The sequence below is a fragment of the Neoarius graeffei genome, chromosome 20, assembly GCF_027579695.1.
Source record: "Neoarius graeffei isolate fNeoGra1 chromosome 20, fNeoGra1.pri, whole genome shotgun sequence".
In the NCBI taxonomy this organism is placed as follows: Eukaryota; Metazoa; Chordata; class Actinopteri; order Siluriformes; family Ariidae; genus Neoarius; species Neoarius graeffei.
Window position 1 is genome coordinate 57,891,664 of NC_083588.1, and position 19,416 is coordinate 57,911,079.

General features: G+C 42.2%; 1 protein-coding gene across 5 annotated transcripts in view; it reads left to right on the forward strand.

Annotated features, from left to right (window-relative positions):
- Window positions 1-19,416, forward strand: part of gpatch8 (G patch domain containing 8) — an 82,459-nt gene that overhangs the window by 34,317 nt on the left and 28,726 nt on the right. For 2 of the 5 annotated variants that reach the window (XM_060902057.1, XM_060902054.1), the window contains exons 1-3: window positions 2,285-2,365; window positions 14,488-14,506; window positions 16,855-16,927. Coding sequence is in view for 4 of the 5 variants with exons in the window: in XM_060902054.1 (XP_060758037.1) it covers window positions 16,921-16,927 (7 nt within the window). In the remaining variant the exon portion in view is untranslated. Of the gene's footprint in view, window positions 1-2,284; window positions 2,366-3,252; window positions 3,289-14,487; window positions 14,507-16,854; window positions 16,928-19,416 lie in introns of those variants that run through there. The other 3 variants (XM_060902052.1, XM_060902053.1, XM_060902056.1) reach the window with 2 other exon arrangements.

Below are 19,416 nucleotides of genomic sequence, written 5' to 3' on the forward strand. Positions count from 1 at the left end.
TTGTTTCGGCCTACTGTGTAACGTGCGCCTATGCCTCAAATGTACTATTTAAAAGCAGCATAGCGAATTGTGTGCATTGTGGTATGGATTAAGCAGCAAAGTGAATTTTGTGCATTGATGAATGGATTAAGAGATATTTCAAAGCATCACGCAACTCTTCCTTCATCTTGAAAATAGCATTCAACTGTCGTTTACACGTCTGCGTTGAAACGCCATTTGCAGCACTATTTCACCTCCTCCATCAAAAAAAAGTACACGATGAGCAGGATCATACCCTTTCAAGCATGGGAAATAAAAAAAAGAAAAAGAATCAACCAACACCCAAGTCCGTTTAGACTGCGCGATAAACCATATTCTTCAGCGCAGATGAGGCGAACCTAATTCAAATGCGTGATAGCTGCACAAGGCAAAATCATATGGGCCCACGTCATGCCATGGCGGGGAAATTAATAATCAAATGGCCTTACCTTGCTTAAAACGTTGTCTTGATCACATAACTCCTTACAATTATTCCACTTAAATCCATACGGTTTAACACGCCCAACAAAGATAGCAAGCGCATTGCTAATTCCCACCAGAAACCTAACAGTTTACGCTACGATGTTTTCTTCCGTTTCTTCAGTAGAGGACATTTCAAACGTTTATTACCCACATCCCAAATGTCATACGTTATATTATTTTACCTTGTTGTTACTCATGTAACCTACTCAAAACACAACTCATTGGAGAGATCTCGTGGAAGTGGAGTACCCCAGGCTATGGTGTGCCTTAGGGGACATATTAGATTTTTCGTTTGGTTTGAAACCAAAATACTGCCACACTGCCGATGTTGTATTTTTTTTTTTTGCCACTAACTCGTTATCTTGACTTGCCATCTTTCAACCGCGGTCTCAGTCTCTTTTTTTTTTTTTTTTTTTTTTTTAGATAGGACAGTATAGAGAGACAGGAAATGAGCGGGGGAGAGAGAGACGGGATCGGGAAATAACCTCGGGTCAGAATCGAACCCGGGTCCCCGGATTTATGGTACGGTGCCTTAGCCATCTGAGCCATGACACCCCCGATCTCAGTCTCTTGCGAAGCTTTCTGTCAGACTCCAAAATGTCACGCAGGGTTGCCATGGTAACGACATAAACAACCCTGCACGCGATGAAAACTTCTTTAGGAAATTGATAGAATTAGTGAAAATACGATCACACAGTTATTCGGGATGATCTTCAATTTATTATTTTATATTATGACCTCATGTACTCCATATTTATTTAGATATTATATATTTTTTTAAAATGACGGTAATGAGACCGATACCGTTGGTACTTTTGGATACCTCGGGATACCTTCTTACCGTAATACCGCCCAACCCTACTCCAAAGTTTAATGGGTTCTTCCTTGGCCCAAGCTACACCCTTCCACCAAGTTTCATGGAAATAGGGTCTGTAGATTTTGTGCAATCCTGCTTGCATGGAAAGCATTACATCCTTGGCGGAGGTAATAATCCATAATTATTCTATGGCACAAGCTACTTCCGGTAAAATCGTGCGCTCTGATTGGTTTCTCGGCGAGCCGAATTTTCCCGTAATGCCAGTAGTTCAATCACAGACTTTCTCCCTAAGGCGCCGGCTTTCAATTTTGCAAAAAGAAAGACGAATTGGAAATCAAAACGGAATAAAAAATGTCCGAAAGACAAACGAATCACCGAGTTATTCAGAAACCACTAACCGCTAACAAATTCAGTTTTGAAACAGTTGTTTATTCTGAATGTGTGACTCAACTATGTTGCAAATATGACGTGACCTGAAAGCAGCCTCACGCCTCATTATAATGGCCGTCAATTTTAATCTAATAAATAAAAAAGCCAAATAATAAACTCCTGATTAACCTCGCTTGCTTGGTCTTTATGGGAAAATACCAGACCGAGGCCTTTTTTTTTTTTTTTTTTAAATATACAGACCTCATTTATGGCTTGGTCCGTACTGTCAAGACCTCGTAAAGACCGAGCAAGTGAGGTTAATATAGAATAAAATAATCCCCCCCCCCCCCCCCCCCCCAAAAAAAAAAAACCCCACAATTGTCAACACTTCTAGTTCCAAAAACAATCTTTTCCATTTGTCCCAACATCCAGTTCAAATTAGGGTTTTTTTCGTTGTATATCTAATCCACCGTTCTGGTTCAGCCGGATGCTGATCACCGGATCGGTTCCGTCTCTGGTAAGTAATTTTTCTCAGCATGCATGCTTTTTGTTTGTTGTTTTGTTTTGTTTTAAATTTGTCTCGACTCTTTGTGACCGCAGGGTGGGAATCACTTTGACCAGTATGACGAGGGCCAGTTGGAGTTGGAACAGGCCTCCCTGGACAAGCCCATAGAATCGGTAAGGTCGCGCCCCCCTCACCTCACGTCATCCCATTTGGATTAGATCCACGACTGATTGTGTGTGAGTGAATGATTGCTTGATTGGTGCAGTCAAGAGTTTATAGCCACACCTCCTCTGCTGTCAGCCCCACCCCTTTTCAGTATCAAGCTGCCCACTTTGTTTTAAAGACAGTTAAATCCTTTACTTTGTCCCTTCAGAGCCCCCCATAGAGCCCCTGAGTCCCTCCCAGCTCTCTCTCTTTCTCTCCCCCCTCCTTCAGTGTCGTTACCATAGTCACACGATGGAGGAGAGGAAAGCTGTCGGATTGTACCAATCACTGTGATCAACCCGCACATCAGTTTATTTTGATCACAGATATGAGAGGTGTGTGTGTGTGTGAGAGAAAGATGATGTTATCTGTAAGTGTGTACGGTCATGCTCATGACCTGTCTGTGTCATTGTGACGTGTATTCATTTTTTAAAAGCGTGGCGTGGATGACACACTGTCTCTCTTTATGTAATAATAAACACTCCTACCTGCATACGGACACTGTCGGATAAACTTGTTCAAGACTCGAAGACAATTTTATGTAAACAATACAATACAGCACTGCACTGATGAACGTTTTATATATTTCCATGTGACCGAAATCCGAGACTTTGTTTCGCAAAGGACGTTTACTTGGGTTGCATGATGCGTTCAGTGTGTTCTCCACGCCACAGCGAGAGCATGAGAGTACAAGTGTGTTCCGTGTGTGGTATGAAAAAAGGCTGTGTGTGTGTGTGAGATTGCACTCCAGTGATCTGTGTTTTTTGTTTTTGTGTTAGTGTCTGTGTAGGACAGTAATTTCAGATATTTACAGTATTGTACACAACTTGGGGTGTTCGACATTTCTCTCCTGCAGCGAATTGGCCCCAATTAGCTAAGCAGCTCTGACCCGGTTTGTATCTGCACGCTCTGCTCTCCTACTCCTGTCTCTTTAGGGGCTCCTTGTAACGCTTATCTCACTGTCTTTCTCTCTCTTTCTCTGTCTCTCTGTCTTTGTTCCTTGCACACACCTCTCTCTCTCTCTCTCTCTCTCTCTCTTCTTTCTATCACACGTTCTGTCTCTCTCTCTGTCTCTCCAACACAGTGATTCGGTGTACAGTACCCTCTGTCATTATGTGCTGGCATGGTGCTTGTGCAACTGGGACTGCATTATTCGCTGACTAGGCATGTAGATAATATTGCAGGCAGCTTTTTAAAAAAAATAATAATTAAAAATAATAATCAAAATCTCCTCTTTAGTCTTTCATTCAGAGTGGAGTATACCTGACTGAACGGCCTTCCTCATCTCTGTTTAGCTCTCTCTGCTATAGTATGTAAATTAAATCCTTTATAACTTGTAAATGCTTAAGTTTAAGAGTGTTGAAATCGAGCCCGAATATCGTTTACCGTGAAAAGTAAATTTCGTGCTTTCGGATGATACCTCGCCAGTATGCTTCCGTATTAAAACCCTTGAAGGCATTGAAATGTAGCGTGTTTGTTTTTTAACCTCGATATTAAACTAATACTTGTAGCTCAGTTTAGAACTGGGCAATGTGATAATATCGATATTGTCAAATTATGCTGGTATGTGTTTTTGAAATCTTTTCTAAAATTAGGAGTTGGTTTTTTTTTTTTTTTGGGGGGGGGGGGGGGTTAATGTACATTTTTTTTAAATAAATGTTATTTACCAGCTGGGAGGTCCGTATTGTGAAATACCGTGACCGAGGTCTTGAAAGTAGAGGGCCGAGATCACAGTATTTCACCATACGGACCGACCTTAAGCTGGTAAATAACACATTTATTTTTTTCTTCACCAAATTCTAACAGAAAACGAGAGCGCCCGAAAGGGAAAACCGAGCCGCCATTTTGAATCCTCATTCACGGCTGTGATGCAAATGGCTTCCTCCTCAGTATACAAGTGCACTTCCATGGCAGGAAAAAAAACTACATTTTGCTGCCTATGTAGTCCCCTATTTATACAAAATTGAGTCATTCAGGATTCAGCCATGTTTTTGCTCGGCGTTAGCAACAGTTACAGGTTTTTAGCTTTCTCCTGAAATGTTTTCTTTTATTTCTTCTTCCTCAGGGTAGTAAAACTCGCTTTCGCTGTGAACACTGTCGTTATCGCTATCCATGCTGTAAAATTAATGTTATTCTCCTGAGAAGTGCTGGTGCAAAAACTTATAAGATTTTTAATAATCTTATTTAAAAAAAAAAAGATAAATGTTGACAAAAAATGCTACTATGTTTGTTGTGAATGAGCGATTCGCCAGAGGTCCGTAACCGGGGTCGGTACCGTAGGATACAGACCCGCTCGCCAGCCAATCAGAGCACAGGATTTGATGGAAACCGGACCGTGAAAAAAAAAAAAGTTATCACTGAGCTGCTGCGTTGCTTTTAGTTTGTGAATAAATCTATAAATTGGGTGATGTAGCATAGAAATGATTTCGTGATATGTACAGAGATGCCAACATGGACGATTTGGGCGTAGCAGCTACGGATTTGAAGCACGACTGTGTGTAAACCTGAAAATAATGTTTTTCAACCGGTTTTACCGGTGTGTGTGTATCGATTGATTGATCGATTCAACTTATTTTTGCCGTTCGGACGTGTCCTTGTTTACGCTGATTCGGATCATTCCGGGAATTCCCGTGTACGTTAGCTGCGCTGTGATTGGCCGAGAGGTAACCCGATTCACGCTCTCAGCCAGTCACAGCGCGTCTTAAATGCAGTACGCAGTAGTGATGCGTAGTCGTCTTCCTGGAAGCAAACTGACTTCGTCGGTCGTGTTCCAGAACTGGAACTTCTGATTTCTCTCTCAAACTAGTGTCCGGTGTGAAGCGAAGACAGTCGTACAACAGAAGGACAACGGAGAAAGCAAAATCGGCTACATACAACAAATTATCTAAGCGTCTTCAGCATGCTCAGTGTAATTAAATGTTGTATAGTTGGGCATCTTTCAGTATTGACTTAATAAAGTCCAGTATTCTTGGGTTTCAGTCACGTGACTTTTCTTAGCGATTTCACTTCCGGTAAAACAGCTGGTGGTCGAGCAAACCAAAACGGCTGCCGTAATGCAAGCAACTAGCGATAACTTATCAGAGTACGCTCGTAATCTAGAAGCCGCTGCTCGCTTTAGATATATTCAGAAGATCGCTATGTGCAATGGAATCGACCCCTACAGTCTGGGAAAGAAGGATTTGTCATACGATTTTAAAAACTACCCTTCAGTCGAGTTCCCTGACATCTCGAACTATCTGGTGTTGCAGACGTCCTTCTACACCGCAAAACAGATGAAAGCGTGGAAGAGTATGGAGGCTTACGACTTTTTTTGTACGTGGCTGGGTAAAGGACTTCGGGATCACGTCGCTGCCGAATGAATCCTGGATTGTTTTTGCCTGTGTAAGTGTGGCGTTTAAGCTTTTCGTTCACGTCTTTACAACAAAGCGCTGCAAGTTGAAGTGTAAACAAACAACAGTTGGCTTGATTCTCACTTGTGTTGGCTTTGGCGCTTCGTGACTTAAAAAAAAAAGTACTGTAAAATCACACATAGCAAGAAAAGTACTTGGAAAACACTAAGGACAGAGCTGAGAGGGAGATACAAACCTTTCACCAAGTGAAACTCAAGCATGCTTTGATTTCAGCGAGAGGTTCAAAAGCCACCTTTCTCGACGTCTTTTTGTGAAACCGTGTGTTCGTTCACACTTTTTTTTTTTTTTTAATTAGTTCACGCGGAACCCTGAAGAAACTTATCAGTTTCATGGTTTGATTGATTCGAAGAACCTAAACCAACGCAAGCGTAAGGCGTTTTTCATGTGAGCAATGAACCTTCTCCGTACAAACACCTTTTTTTTTTTTTTGGTCAACTGAGGGCCCATTTACACGAGGACGCTGTCGGGTAAAAACGACTAAATATTTTATCGGAAGTGCCTTTCGTCTACACGGGGACGGCGTTTCCGAGGCTGAAAAACGGAAAAAATTGAAAACGCCTTCCAGAGTGGATAAGTTAAAAACACCCCCCGTTGCATATCCGTCTAAACTACCCAATACGCCAAACTCTGCTCGGATCTGCTCACGTCGGGTACGCGTTTACGTCATACATATGTCATATACTGTACATGCCAGCCCGGGAAGTAAGAAAGTAAGTAAAAAAGTAAGAGCATGTCTTATTACATCGATCCAACCGACCTTCAAGCTGCTCTGGCAGCTTTAATAAACGTCCAGGAGTCCTTCGAACATCTATACCGAATCCGCACATATACCGTTAATGAACAGAGGCGGGTATAGTATGCTCTTACTTTTTTACTTACTTTCTTACTTACCATAGCCAGAGTAGTCAAAGTTTTCGCGGCGCAGATGTACAGATCAGACAAGACGGAAGACGTTGCGCATGCGTGCGGAGGTCTTTCACAGCACCGCCTAGCCGCCTGGCATGCACATCCAATTGAATTCCACACATTTATGCGTCACCGTATAGACGCAGGTTTCCTCCTTGAAAACAGTCGTGTAGACGCGGAAAAAAGTGAGAACGAAAACGGACTTTTTTGTTTCAGACCGTCCCCGTGTAAAGTGGGCCTAAGCTTTGGTAGACCACCAGCTAAAGGTTTGAATAACTAATGAGGCGGCTGTGACGTTGCGTGAAACCCAAGAATTAGACCGGTGCACAGTCCAGGAAGTAAATACAGTCTTAGTTTTGTTATTGAAAGACTAATACATAAGTCAGTCAAAGACAAAAGATTTTTTTTTTTTTGATCATGATGAAACGACTGAAATACTGTTACAGTACAAGCTCAGTTACCCGAACCCCTTTTATCTGAACATCCTACTGGTTAAAGAGAGTTTGGATAATTGAGCTTATACTGTCCAGGGTTTTTTCTAGAAAAATCTAGTATGAGGGCGCTCACCATGGCGAGGGAGCAAAGCGGGGGGGGGGATGGTGCCGGTTGTCTCCCCCCCCCCCCCCCCCCGCCGTGCGAAGCCTTTGAAAAACTGAGGCTCCAATGGGACATTCTGAGGCTATCTGAGAGGGAAATTGTAACAAATTGTCTGTCAACATTGAAAAAGAAAGTAGTAATCTTATTCTGTTCCGGACAGTCTTTGGCTTTCTTCCTCTTCGTGCCGCAGGATGACGTCTTTAAATGCCCAAGTGTCAACAAAAACAACTCGCGAACCACTTCTGTCAAATGCTCCCGCGCCGGTGGGTGAAAGGTCATTCAGTCTCGGGAAATCTCGCTCTACAAGTCAGCCGACCTTGTATGTAACCCATGTCAAATCTCGCGAGAGCAGCCGCGACGAGTAAACAACATGGCGCCTCAGTCTGGAAAACGCCAATTCGGATTGTTTTTGCACCGTCTGGCGGTGTATCTACTATGATTGGAATATTTTTGGAGTAATTATAACGTATTTGATGATCAGACACATTGTCACGTGGTGTTGCTGGGATGTTTTCACAGAGAAAAGATCGTTTTGAGAAAGATTGCATGTTGTGCAGTAGCATATAAGTGCATGGCCTAAGTGTGACTTGGGGTTCAATCGGCATTTCGGTAAGAGGGCGCAGCGCCCCTGTTCCCCGGTTTAGACGAAAGCCTGATACTGTCATTAAACCTTGCATTTATTTTCCTCAAAAAAGTAGCTCAAAATGGCTGAGATTGCATCTCTGAGCTTCTGTGAAATTTGGTTTCTGGGGGCCTCGGCGGACCCCGGCCTAATCGGGGGTCATGAAATAACCCCCTGCGCTCTGAGATGCTACCTTTTTTTTTTTTTTTTTAATATATATTTTTAAAAACTCCGTTCAGTGTTCTTTCCGCCATACCTGAATTAAAGGATTTCTTTACTCACTAAAACAGTGCGTTTATGTTCATATTATTGTTCCTGTACTAGGAAACAGCCGGTAAATAGCACTCAGTACCGATTATTTTATTTTTTTAAATAAAACCGCCGGCAGCCGATATCTCTAAAAGCGAAAATGCAAGTTGATGCTCTTATGTTGCGGTTCGAGTGGATGGCAGAGAGAGCGAGAGAACAGAGATGTGGCCTGGCAGCTGCCTCACTGAACAGATTCATGCTCCTGCGCTATTGTCTATGGAGGGACGCAGACAGCAGAGTCATCACACACACACACCCCATATCTAATATATAAACTCACACACAGAAGGAATGATGCAGAGACTCTGCAGTGTCTGGTGTGATGACGGTCGCTGTGTTCTAAACCCAGACCTAATAAGGACTCCGTTCTGAGTTTGGCCCGATCAGTTAGTCTAATCTGCACGTTCGCACACTGAACATAGTGTCCTGCTCTGGAACCTGGAACCACAGCAGGGAGCGCCAGCACTAGTGCGACAGTGACGGCCATCCTCAAACGCTCGTGTGTGTGTGTGTGTCCTAGTCTTGCTTCTCTGCGCCCCTCTTATGCCGCACATTGTGTGTGATCTGTAGGCAGTTAGAGGTCTGTGGTTCTTAAATTGGAATATTTTTATTCAACTCTTTTTTTTTTTTTTTCTCTATTTGACGCTTTTATCTTTTTTTTCTAACATTTTTTTTTCTTTTGCATGTGTTATCTTGATAGCAGTCATACTTATATCTCATCTCCAGTTATATAACCCTCTCTCTTATGTTTGTCACCAATAACTTCACAAACCTGGGAGATGTGCACTGGGCAGCTACTGTCTTAGATCTCGTGTACACACACACACACACACACACAAACTGGTTAATTTCAGGTATCTGCACCTCCTCCTTTCTCTCTGTCTCTATCAGAGTACACACACACACACGGCTTCATTTTTATTTTTAATTGTGACTGGTTTAGGGAATCTGAGGCACTTTAAAGGACTGCACACAGCCCTGTTTCCGTGCAAAGATGCCCCACACAGCCTCACGTTCTCTGAATCAGCACGTTTTGAAAGGACTTGATTGATTAATTGACTTTTTAATAATTTAAGAGATGGTTGACGGATAATTCCAACATTTTGTCCGAGTGTTTCCAGGCATCTCATAAGAGTCAGTCTTGGTGACAGAGCTCGCATGAGGCTGGAAAGTCGTTTTGACACTCGTCCGAGAAACTTTATCGGTATTTAAACACTGCGTGTCATTGGCCCCTTGATGTCAAGGGGTGAATGTGATGCCAAGTCCTGGTGCTTTGAATCGGACTGAAGTTGACTTGTGCAAGGGAACTAAAATAAAACTTTGGATCTTAATTAATTTTTTTATTTTTATTTTAATGAAAATATTTAATAGTAAAATGTAATTCTGGCACTCAGAGTACAAATGCAAAGTGTCCGAGTTCAGATCAAGAGACACACACACACCCGTAGTGTGAAAGCTGAATCCAAGAATGTTCTGTAGAGGAAAGGTCAGAAGTTATTTTCTATCTGCTCTGGAAACTACATACTGGAGCTGGACCTGCCCTGTCCATCAGGACGTGCCAATTTGGGACGTTTTAGACTAAAATAAATGGTGCACAGAGGAAACCAGTATCTTTTTTTTTTTTTTTATTATTTATATGTATGAGAGAGAGGGTTAGAGAATTTACTCTTTTGTTGAAGTTTTTTTTTTCTTTGTGTGCGTTATTTTCTAAAGGTCTAAAGTGTTATTCCACAGCGATTTTACCAACAATTCCAGTGTTTCATTTATTAATGAATATATTGCACGTTTTAATATTAAGATTTCATGTTGTATGAAATCAAACTATGTCGAAGACGCAAGTTCGTTCCTGTTTTCACTTGCTTTCCGTTTCGTTTTCCAGAGAAACCTAAAAGCCTAAACTTCTCTGTCCTAAAGGCTTTCCCATGACCTCCGTGAAGCTGGCAGCCGATATAATGGGCATGTGAATAAAAGTATTTTGATTTGTTTGTGCATGCAAAATGTAAAAAAAAAAAAAAAAAAAAAATTGTGCTCAGTTTAAGTTAACCGTTCACTGTTTTAACACGGTTTTCATGACCCAGCACCCCATTAACGCCCGAATGACTCCAGACATGTCTGATTCGTTTGGGCACGCAAGATAAACATGTGTGCTTCATGATTTCTTCAGTTATTTAAATAATATTGGCTGGCGTTGAGTGGTCTATCAGATATATTCCATTATCAGGTAGCATGATATTGAGCAAGTAGCTGATTTGGAATATATCTGATGTACCGTGAAAAAAAGCCAGTCGTCGTCGTCTTATTATTATTATAATACATTCAATGGAACAATTATAGATTTTATGAAAAGTTAAAGGGATAGTTCGGGATTTTTGACATGAATCTATATGGTATCCCCGTCAGCAGTGTCGTGCATCCACACTGACTTACCCCCGACAGTGTTCTGTGAGCCTAGATATTGTACAGTGTTGGTCAGTGCACAAGTAGTTCCGGCAGGTTTCCTGGGGTCTGCAAAGTAACACGTTTTTCTTCTCAAAACAGCTCCTGTTCGAATGAGTGATTTATTAGCATAACAAAACCCTTGTAGTCCAAAAAGTCACACCTTGTAATTGCTTGGGGCTACTTTCTCTCAATAGCGATCAGTGCGCGCTGTCACTGTTAACAGTTGTGTGCGAGCTAGCCAACAACTTTCAGCAGCAAATTGCTTTCCTCCTCAGTATACAAGTGCGCTTCCATGGCAGGGAAAAAGAAACTACCACTGCTGCCTATGTAGTGCCCTATTTATACAAATAGGAGTCATTCAGGATTCAGCCATGTTTTTGCTCCGTGTCATGGCTGAATCCTGAATGACTCCTATTTGTATAAATAGGGCACTACATAGGCAGCAGTGGTAGTTTCTTTTTCCCTGCCATGGAAGCGCACTTGTATACTGAGGAGGAAAGCAATTTGCTGCTGAAAGTTGTTGGCTAGCTCGCACACAACTGTTAACAGTGACAGCGCGCACTGATCGCTATTGAGAGAAAGTAGCCCCAAGCAATTACAAGGTGTGACTTTTTGGACTACAAGGGTTTTGTTATGCTAATAAATCACTCATTCGAACAGGAGCTGTTTTGAGAAGAAAAACGTGTTACTTCGCAGACCCCAGGAAACCTGCCGGAACTACTTGTGCACTGACCAACACTGTACAATATCTAGGCTCACAGAACACTGTCGGGGGTAAGTCAGTGTGGATGCACGACACTGCTGACGGGGATACCATATAGATTCATGTCAAAAATCCCGAACTATCCCTTTAAGAACTGGGTTAACTCACCAATATCCAATGATGATTCTGATCCAACTTAATTTAAGTCTCCATCACTTTCCTTCACTTCTAAGTAGAATTTTAACAGTATTTGAGCTATTGCTCTTTTTTTTTTCCAGTTTCTTGATGTCCGTTGGTATGTTTTTCTCTTGTAAATATGCATGAAAAATATCTAATGAAGTTTTGGTAGTTGTTCGGGTGTTCACCGCGCCTTTCTCTTTCAAAATTCTCTCAAAATCTTCCATATTTAACGAAACGAAGCAAGCCTGGCGGCCATGTTTGTTTGTCACAGTCGCTCGCTAGCGCGGAAGTTTAGCATCTCCGACGTGTCTCTTTTCCAGTTTCTGTGTCCGTTAGTTTTTTTTTTTTTTCCACGTAAATATGCATGAAGAATACCTAATGAAGTTTTGTGAGCCTTTCGGGCGTTCAACGCGTCTTTCTCTTTCCCGGCGAACAAAGAAATGCTTCTGCGCATGCGCAGCAGAAAACTCTCTCATTGAATATTCGTCTCAGCACTGACGTGTGACGTCATGTTGTCTTGACGACCATGCAGTATCATAAACCATATTCAACGCTTGTTCTCCATTGGGTGAGTAGAGTGATGTAATACACGTAGGATACACGATATACTAACGATATTGCATGCTATCAAACCAAATGAACGGAACCCACTAGAGGGGAACAGAACACGTTTTTATTCCATTGAAAAAGTGTCCTGTATGTCTAATAATAATAATAAACGTTATTTTCTTGACGCGTGATGCATCACTCAGCACCCCGTTCATGAAGCTAGTGTTTATTTTGTGTGCACAAACGAACGGAGATGCTTTTATTCACGTTCTCATCATATGGGGTGGTTTTCCCGTACTGAGAGAATTTGCAAAGCACCGTGACTGTTACAAAGCGCTGACGCTCGAGAATCCTTCTCTAAACGTTAAATAAATGCTTTCTTAAGCAATGTGTGTAGGTTTTATTTATTTATTTATTTACTTTTTAAAAAAATCAGTTTGTTTTATCATTTCTATGACATGGAGCGCCCATCATACAAATCCCTGTGTATGAGCTGTTCCTATAGAAATGGTAACGTAATAGAAGAAGAGTATTACCAGAGAGCGAGAGCCGCAAGCATACGACCACTTCCTTGTTCGACTTTTGGAAGGGGGAGGGGGGGATTCATCCATCTTTATGCAGACCAGAACGATCCAACGCTCTGTTCCTGTCAGCGAGGTGGTCTGTTTGTGGCGCCTGCTCATAAGACTGGAACTGTTCCAGTTTCTCTCTCGTAGAGATGAATTAGGTCACTGTTCGAGCCGTGCCGTTACAATAAATAATGCACACCTTCTGACCAATCAGATTTGAGAATTGAACCATGCTGCTTGCTTATTTATTTTTTAAATATACAACTGTTTTCTAAATGTCAAATGATGAGAGATTTCAGTTTATATCGTTTTAACCCTCACAAGCTTATCCTTGCTAAGAGCATATGCCCTTCGTCTGTCGTTTCTTTTGTCTTTGCACTTTTTTTTTTTTAAATCCCTCGACGTATTTATCGTTTTCTTGGGGATTTGCAGTTAATCATCGAGAGGCATCAGAGTCGATGTTGAAGTGCATATTGCGGGTGAATTCAGGAGCAAGATCAATGTAATTCTCTTATTTTATATTAAACTTTGGTCAAATATCTGTAACATTCTGCCTTTTTTTTTTTTTTTTTTAAACCTTGCGCAATACCACAAAAATTCAGTTGAAATCAAGCCATTTGAGGCGAATTGGTCCGCCTCTGAAAAAACTTGCCGTTTGGATTTCCCGGCAAACATTGATTTTCGTGACGTCGCGTGCGGGACGCCTCCCTCTGAATCCTACGTCAGCGCTGGTTTGTTTATGAGAAAACGACCTGGTGGTTTTCTGCAAATTTCTTCTTCAACGTTATCGCGTAATTATTAAAATGGTTAACAGATGTATCGTCGGAGGGTGTAGCAGCACCGATCTTGATGGGATTAGTACTCATCGTTTTCCAAAAGACCGGACAATGAGAGAGAAATGGGGGCGCTTGGTTTGGTCTACACAGGCTGTGCACTGAAACCGTGCAAAGCTCTCGCAGCCAACGTCACGAATCTGGCTCCAGACTCCCTTGGGATTTTTCCAGATGCGTTTTGTTGTTTTATTTTTTTTTTTCTGCTGTAGACAGACGGCCTTGTGCAAAAATTACCCTTCTGGATGAGTGTGTAAAGGGACATACTTTCATATAAAAAAAAAAAACCACGAATTTGGTCCAGAATATGCACTTTAAGCGTTTTAAAGTTTCAGCGTTGAGCTCCCATGAGCCAGGTGAAATAGGGGGCCACGTTTAGCTCCTTGAGTTTTGACAAATGTGGTCCTCTTATTTATTTATTTAAAAATTTTTTTTTTGATGTAACCTGTAATGTTGATCCTGTAATGATTACTGAACCAAGAAGCCATGTTGAACCAGGTGGATTAACACACACACACACCACACACACACAGCTTTTTAAAGTTCCAGGAACACACCTGCTGCCATGTCGTGTCTCCCCCCGTTGTTTCAGTTTCCTAAAACCCCCCCTTGTTCCTTTCTCCCCACTTCCCCTCTCTCTGAGTTATTAGCAGCACATTGCACACCTCCCTCTCTCTGTCTCCACCAAACACTCCATCTTTGTCGGAGTGTACCTGTTTGGACAATATAACATTTTGTCCTTTTTATTTATTTTCCCTTTTTTTTTTTTTTTTTTCTTTTTATCTGTACAACTACAGACTGACAGTGGGTTTGTGTATGTCTGACACTGTCACTGTCATAATGTAGTGGGGGAAAAAAAAACCAAAACCCATTTGCACTAGCTTATAAAATCTTAAGTCAGTGTGAATAGTAGAGAGATGTAGAGTCTGGCCGTTTTTTCTTCCGTTTTGTGTGACGTTTGACTGTTCTTTTGACAGGCCAGGGTTTAAAAGCCAGGTTCGTATGGACATGTTTTCACTCCACTTGCACTGCTGTTGGACTCTTTGGCGTTGTCGCTTCTCATCTGTCTGTTTTTATTTTAGCGCATTCATCTGTTCATCCGCCCAAAACCCGCCTCGCTCATCCCGGTCACATCGCGAAACATCTGCTCGTCAGTGCCTAACTCCTGATTGGCTACTCAGAAATTTACATCAGCCTTTTCTTCCTTCGATTGGATTAGGGATTGAGAGGTAATGTGAGGTCATTTTTGCCCTCTCCTATTTCAAATGCTGTTCCTGTCCTACTGACGGCATCGTGTGTGTGTGTGTGCGCTGCGCTGCAGAGCTACTGCATTGCAGGCCGTTTGGGCAGGGCTTGCTGCAAGCACGTGTGCACAGCTGATCAAAGAAAAAAAGGTGCCACGATGCCGGTCTTCCTTCTGTACACCGAATGCATAAATGCAGGAAGATTTGGTCTTGATGGCAGGATGTTAACTCGTTAGCGATTCGGTCCGTCATAGTCTCTGTTAGTCCCCTTTCTTGAAAGGCTGCAGCGTAGATCTATAATGGGAAATCTTCCCAGCTCCCCCCTCTCTCTCTCTCTCTCTCTCTCCCTTTCCTTTTTCTCGAGCTTGTAATTTGATCCAGACATATTTGGAGAAAGTGCCTGGGTATCCTCAGCCATAAAGGGCGTGTAGGACAGGATTAGCCGAGCAAATCTGTATTTCTGAAATCATCCGGACACGTTTAACCAATTGCAATTTTGAACAGACTTGACCTCAGCTAGACTCGGTATCGGTGATATTTATGTGAAACGGTGCTGACGACGCAGAGGCGTGTTTTGAGCTGGTGACCATGTCCACCCAATCATCATGCACTAACTTTTGTTCTTGGTTCAGAGACACCCCCCCCCCCCCTCTCTCTCTCTCTCTCTCTCTCTCTCATGGCTCAGCCTGCTGCGGTTATCTAACCCCGTCCCTTTGCCTTTCTCCTCGCCTGTGTCCTCAGTTTAGAGAAGCTTGTGCGTTGCCTCGTCCTCATCACCTGTGCCTGCTCTCATCTCTAACCGTCATTCACGGGTCCCTTTTCCTCCCTGTATACGCTCCGTATACGCTCCGTACTAACACCGCCGTCTCCTTTTTGTTAAAGTGGTTTTAACAAAAAGCTGCATGCTGGTTTATGGTTTTGGTAATCACCTCTCTTTTTTTTTTTTTTGGTTCATGTTTCTCATATGATTATTTTTTTTGTTTGTAGCTTTTCATTTTTCCATTTCAATGTGCTTGGAATGATTAGCACAATTTTGTGGCTTGATTGTAGTTTGACGTAATGGTTGACGTAAAGTGTTTGCATTTTAATTTGTTTCCCAATATCAAGTGTTAGAACAGTATCTTATCCCGACACTTTCTCTCTCCTTTTTTTTGTTTTGTTTGTTTCTCCCACGCACACACACGTGCACATACAACGGGCCTCCGAATGGTAACCTGAGGCCTCTGTTTCTTTCTTTCTCTCTCTCTGTCTCTCTTTCCATTTCTTTCTTTTTCTTGCTTTCTGTCTGTCTCACTCTCTTGTTGGCTGCATACTGTGTGTTTCGTGGTGGTTCTGTTGTCATGGTGAACTCACAGAAAAGCTTGTGGAAGTTATGTTGTATTGCTTCTATTTATTTATTTTTTTTTCTTCTTCTTTCGTTTGTTTGCTCCTAGTCGTTTGTGTATTAATCTCTCTCTCCGAAGCGGCTTATGTATGTATGTATGCAACTGCACATATATAACCGTGCGTTCCCCTTTCCTTACTCTGAGGCTGAAGGTGAATCAGTCGACTCAGAGCTTTTTCTTTCTTTTTTTTTTTTTTTAAATTCCGCCCTTACAGTTTGTGTGCTGGCTGTTTTTAAGTCCACTGTTTTTGGTGAATGAAAAATGCCTCATTTACTGTGTTTAGGCTTTAGAGCGAGCACTTGAAGAAAAATTCTCACCCCTTGTTTGTTTAGTTTAGCTGAGAGCATTCTTATAATGGTAACACAACCCACTCCCCCCCCACCCACTCAAACCACGATCATTTAGGGTACTTTAACAGCAGAGAACCCTGTGACTTGTCCTTTTACTCGTTCTCTCATTCCTTGTTCCACTTTTCCTGTCTCTCTTTCTTTCCTTTCTCTGACAAGGAGTTCTGATTTTTAAAGAATTAGAAGATTATGATAAAGCTCAAGAGGAGAGTCAAGAATTTTCGTAAAGTAGTCTTACTGCCAGGTGTGCTTGTGTCGTGTGTGTGTGAGAGAGAGAGAGAATGTGAGGGTGTGAAAAGCGCTTCTTATTATTGGAATATTTTTGGTTTTTCTTCCCTTTTTTTTTTTTCTTTTTTTCCTCCCACTAGGATAATATCGGCCATCGGCTACTTCAGAAACATGGCTGGAAGCTGGGACAAGGCCTTGGCAAAACGATGCAGGGTAAGGAACCACACACACACCAAATCCTCTTCTCTTCTCTCTTATACGTGGTTTTATAATTTAATACATATATTTTCATTACCTTCACACCCTTTTCCGATCTCATTCTACATTCCTGTGGAGGAGTCGTTTGCGTAGCCGGTTATTTTTCGTGTATAAATGCTCAGCCGATGTAGCGGGGCGAGGATTTGTCAGGTCTTTGCTTGTGGGAATAACTTGCTGGTAATGACGTGAGAAAGAAGCTGATGGCAGGATAAACAGGAGGAAGGAAGCAAGAGGACGGCGGTGGGGTGAATGAATAAGGGAAAAATTAAAAGCCTCTCAGGATGTGTTTTGACCTACAGCACTGATCAAACTGAAGCAGAAAATGATGCTGGTTTGCGATGTACAAAAGGACCCAAACGCATAAGAAATCTCCGGGTTAGATCATGAAGGAAAGATATTATCTGATCCAAAATATCCTCGTTTCTCAGTCTTTATTTTTTCTCTCTTGTTCCTCTTTTTTTTTTTTTAACTCCCTTCCCAGCTTTTCTGTCTCCTTTTCTCTTGAAAATCGAATGTAAATCATCCTTCGTTAGCATGGAGCTGTTCACTGGTTGCAAGGCTCATGTATGTATGCTAATAGGAGGGACATGAGAATGCGTCTCTCTCTCTCACTCACACACATGTATATACAGCATGTCCTCGTCTCTAAGAATAAGCAGCTGCTTTGAGATGCAAGCAAGCGATAGCATTGGCTGGCTGCTTGCTTCCATGAAGGAATGAAGGCATATTCCTCGGACTTAAACGAAGATAATGTTTCAGCAGTAGCAAACCGTTGCTATCAGAGCTGAGCTAAAACTTAGCCAGACACCAAAAAAACAACAGGGTAAAGGATTTTGTAAAGGGTTAGCGGCAGGCTGCCGGGTCGCTCTGTTGTGTGTAGCTGTCGATGTTGATTTTAAAAGTAACTCCGTAAATTACACAGGGAAATGAATACGCAAGTCCGAGTGAAAAATACTGTCGTGAGCGTGCAGCGTGGAAGAAGAGTCTGGAGACAGAAATCTAAAGCTGTGTTCACATATATACCGGTACGATAGTGGTATAACTGTATTGATACAAAGTATACCGGTACAGTTTAGTGCATCTGTCCACACTAGCGAGAAATGTTTGCGGTTTTCTTTCACGGTAGTTGAAATGCGCGTGCGCGAAATGTTTCCATGGTTACCGAGTAACTTCCTTCCGAGAATATGGCGGATGAAACAACGTGTGTGCGCTTTTTGTTGTCAGTGTACAGTCTGTATTTCTGGCGGTCATTTATTCAGTCCAATCGTATAAAACGCGCGAGGCAGTTGAGAAAGAAACAAAGAAAACGAATCTCCGTTCTTCACGATTTTTTTCAGCGAAGACATCGATTGAGGTGTGTGACTTTGCGCGTTATATTTGTATCGATACAGAGCCGCTTCATCTGTCCACACTACAGCGAAGCGCTACAGTACCGATACTGTACCGGTACGAAACCCATACATTTGTTGGTTTCGTACCGATACAGTCATACCGCTACAGTACCGGTATAGTTGCTAGTGTGGACTGGTGTTGCGGTACGAAAGTAGTTTCGTATCAGTACAAAATCCCTAGTGTGGACAGGGTATTAGTTTCTCGGTCGTTAGCCTGTAGCTCTCAATAGCACTGATTTGCTTTATTAGCATTCGCGAACACTACTGATGAATGCTACACCGGCTGGAAACTGACTTCACTGCTGCGCTGACTGCGCCGAGTCACGGTTAAAGGGGAAGAAAGGGCAATATATACGGTTGCTGATGTGACAAAGTAACGTATTCTATCAAATTTATGTACTAGAAACCAACGAAATATCTTGGTAATTGTAAATATAACAGTCGGTACGCTAAACCGCACAAGAGTCGCCATTTTTAAAAGACCGTGACGTCAGCCCTACCCACTGCACTAGGAGAGAAGCGTGTAATTATGGCGTCGGGCGCATCAACTGAAAGCGACAGCTCTGTCAAATCGTACGAAGAGATCCCGCAAGACACACTGCAAGCAGGCTATGGCTTAGAAGGGTACCAGTTTGAACCTAGGAGAGGTACTCTCGACTCCGGTGATGACGAAAGAAGAGAAGAAAGCTCGTTTTTCAGCGGAAACGAGTGAAAAGACACGTCTGGAGGATCGTTATGCTTTCCATCGGTCCTGTTAATACACCCGAAAGCAACACACTGTGGCATTGTGTGGCCGATCACTTACAATTCATCCTACTTTCCGATTCACACGTGCTATTCCCAACCTCAATGAGCCAACACAGCTGGGCACATACATACGTCATGAGTGTTATGCAGAGAAAATGAACGTGCATTCTGATTGGATAAAATTAATATCATGGCGGGCTGTTCAAACTGCGGAAATAGTTTGCTCGAGCTACTTTCAAAACACTATAACTTTCCAACCTTAGAACAAAAAACTTTTGTAAGTCTTGAATGTTTGTCAATGTGTGT